Source organism: Nematolebias whitei, chromosome 7, assembly GCF_014905685.2.
Source record: "Nematolebias whitei isolate Nwh7 chromosome 7, NemWhi1, whole genome shotgun sequence".
NCBI classification, from domain to species: Eukaryota; Metazoa; Chordata; class Actinopteri; order Cyprinodontiformes; family Rivulidae; genus Nematolebias; species Nematolebias whitei.
In genome coordinates, this window is record NC_056504.1 from 45,499,076 (window position 1) to 45,501,582 (window position 2,507).

A 2,507-nucleotide genomic window follows, 5' to 3' on the forward strand; every position below is an offset into this window, starting at 1 on the left:
AATAATGAACAGTTATATGTAAAAACACTGAAAGTCTTTAATTGCTGTGCAAATAAACATTCTACTGTCTATCTTCTATTGCACTTTGTTAATTAAGTTTGACATTAATGTTTTACATTAACAATACAAACACTAAAGACAAAAACCTTGCACACCAAGGCAAGCAACAAAATTAGTTCTATTACAACAAACGGCCTGAAAACACAAAGTCTGGAAACTCATTTTAACACAACTTCAGCAATTGTAAAACTAAGTACACATGACTAAAAGGGAAATGTCAAGCCCTATCTTAAAGGTAGTCTTTCTTTTTAAGATGTAAGACGTCTTCCTTTAGCTTTCAGGATACTCAGCCTGCCTTTCCTTCAGTGTTTGTTGTGTCCATGGCAACAAAACTCTAATCCCACCCCCACCAGACGATCAGGTGAGTCTTTCAACACGGTAACTTTTTGGTTACTGGTACTCATCCATGCTCAAAAGAGGTTTCATAATTTTTTCACAGGGTACATTCGACATCGGATGAAAAATGAGCCAAAACATTATTAATCAGAATAAATGGAACCAAACAGGATGGAGGATCGAGCAGCAATATGGCAACAAAGTGCTGCTGGGCAATTGGGCTGAAGATAGACTGCAAGTAGGCATATTTAAGCTTATTGATCATTGTGCTTTTATATAAACTATAGGAATGTTTCATAGCATTTATATGTAAATGCAAAGTTTCCTTCAATGTGGATTTACAGATTATATTTGTTAATGCTTCGTATTAAACATTACATAGAATGTGTGTGTGTGTGTGTGTGTGTGTTTTTAGCACCCCATTTAGTAGTAAAATCTTTAGCAAAGTTATTAGGCAGTCTTCTGACGGGACAAGGTAGAGCCAAAGACTAATAACTGCACTGACTAGAGTTTTCGCCTCAGGCTGCTAGTTGAGGATTTAGAAAGAGATTTAGGAGAAGGAATGACTCAAGGTATACTGCACAATAGAGTGGATCAATAGTTAAATGTGAGCTTTGCTGATCCTTGAGCTGGGCTCATTGCTCAAGCCTCAGTATATCCTCCTTCCCTTTGTCCTCTTTGCACTGTCTGTTTATTTCTTCTGACATAGTTCACTCAGGAGCCAAAGATAGCCAACAGCACCAGTCATGTAGACTACCGGCCCCATTGGGACTTTAAACCAGACGTCTTGGAGAGAAGATCTGCCCTGCTGAGAGCTGAGGTCAGCTTTAACTGCTCATTCAAGGCATTAACACCAATTGAATGCCTGTCACAACCCTGCGAGTCAGGGTTTTCTTCTCTAAGTTGTGGACACTTCTGCATAATATTGATAGCTGAGATAAAGGGCTGTGATAAAACTCCTTATGAAAGCAAGTTTCTGGTAAGACTCAGCAGTCATGAAAAATCTGTAAAATCATCAGTCCTAAAAGGCACTTAAAGGCTAGTTAGAGCAATTTGCTTGTGACACACAGTGAGCCCCTTGAAGAGAATTGAAAAATAATAGGTCTTGCCCTTTATATCTTAATCCAGTGAAGCCATTTGCATACAGGCTATATTAAAACGTCTTTGTATTGTTGTCCAGGGACTTCCATACAAGATGATGTTTGGTCATCATTACCCGTCACCCTCAGATTTTTTGGCAACAGAGTATAAGCAAAGCTATGCAAAAAAATACAACAATCATTTGCCAACTGTGAGACACTGGGGTCCAGACAACGTCACACCTGAGAAATCTAACTGCTCAAATTCTGGTAAGATCACTTAACATACTACATATAATACAGACACTGTATAACATAGGAAAGTATTATCAAACATTCATTTTCAATCAAGTGTAAACCTGACTAAATGTGCTAAAAATTAAATGACCAAAATCACTACTTGTGCTACTGAACAATTGAAATCAAGGTCTCTCAAATTCTTTTGTTGTTCCAGTTCATTCATCAGTGTAATTAATGCTCTTAATATCTTTGAATTCTTTTACAGCCTTTTCAGCCACCTCCGGCCCGCTGAAGTCTACAAACCACAGTTGTGAAAAACTGAATTCACAACTTCCAGCACTGACTGTGTATCAGTCGACGTATCAAAGCCATGCACTTGGAGCCTACTGCAAGAACCGGTTTGCCAGAGCATCACGAACTCTCTCCAGCCATCTGTACCCAACTAATCACATCAACAAGGACCTGGACCTGAGACAGCACTTGCTTCTACAAGTCCCCGATGTTTGTTTCAGTCAGCAAATGATAAAATAGGCTTAAAACAGACCTGTGGCTCCTGAATTCCATTCCATGTTACTTGTATTTAGAACACCTAATCCAAGTGGCACTGCTTTTCTTGATTCATTTTATTATAAGCTGAGAGAATAAAAACTATTAACTGAACAGACCATTTAAAATGATTATTAAGGAACAAATGAAATGGTATTAATTGTGCTTATTTGTAGCATTGAATTGCTGTTCATTCATGTATAAGAGCATTTCCCCACAAAGTAAAAAAAAAGAAGCTATACATTT

General features: G+C 37.9%; 1 protein-coding gene across 1 annotated transcript; it reads left to right on the forward strand.

Annotated features, from left to right (window-relative positions):
- The first annotated feature begins 523 nt into the window (after positions 1-523).
- Positions 524-2,246, forward strand: c7h1orf158 (chromosome 7 C1orf158 homolog). The gene is made up of 4 exons (XM_037679894.1): positions 524-634; positions 1,106-1,216; positions 1,577-1,745; positions 1,981-2,246. Exons 1-4 carry the CDS (start codon positions 524-526, stop codon positions 2,244-2,246), a joined length of 657 nt encoding a protein of 218 aa, XP_037535822.1.
- The last annotated feature ends 261 nt before the right edge of the window (positions 2,247-2,507 follow it).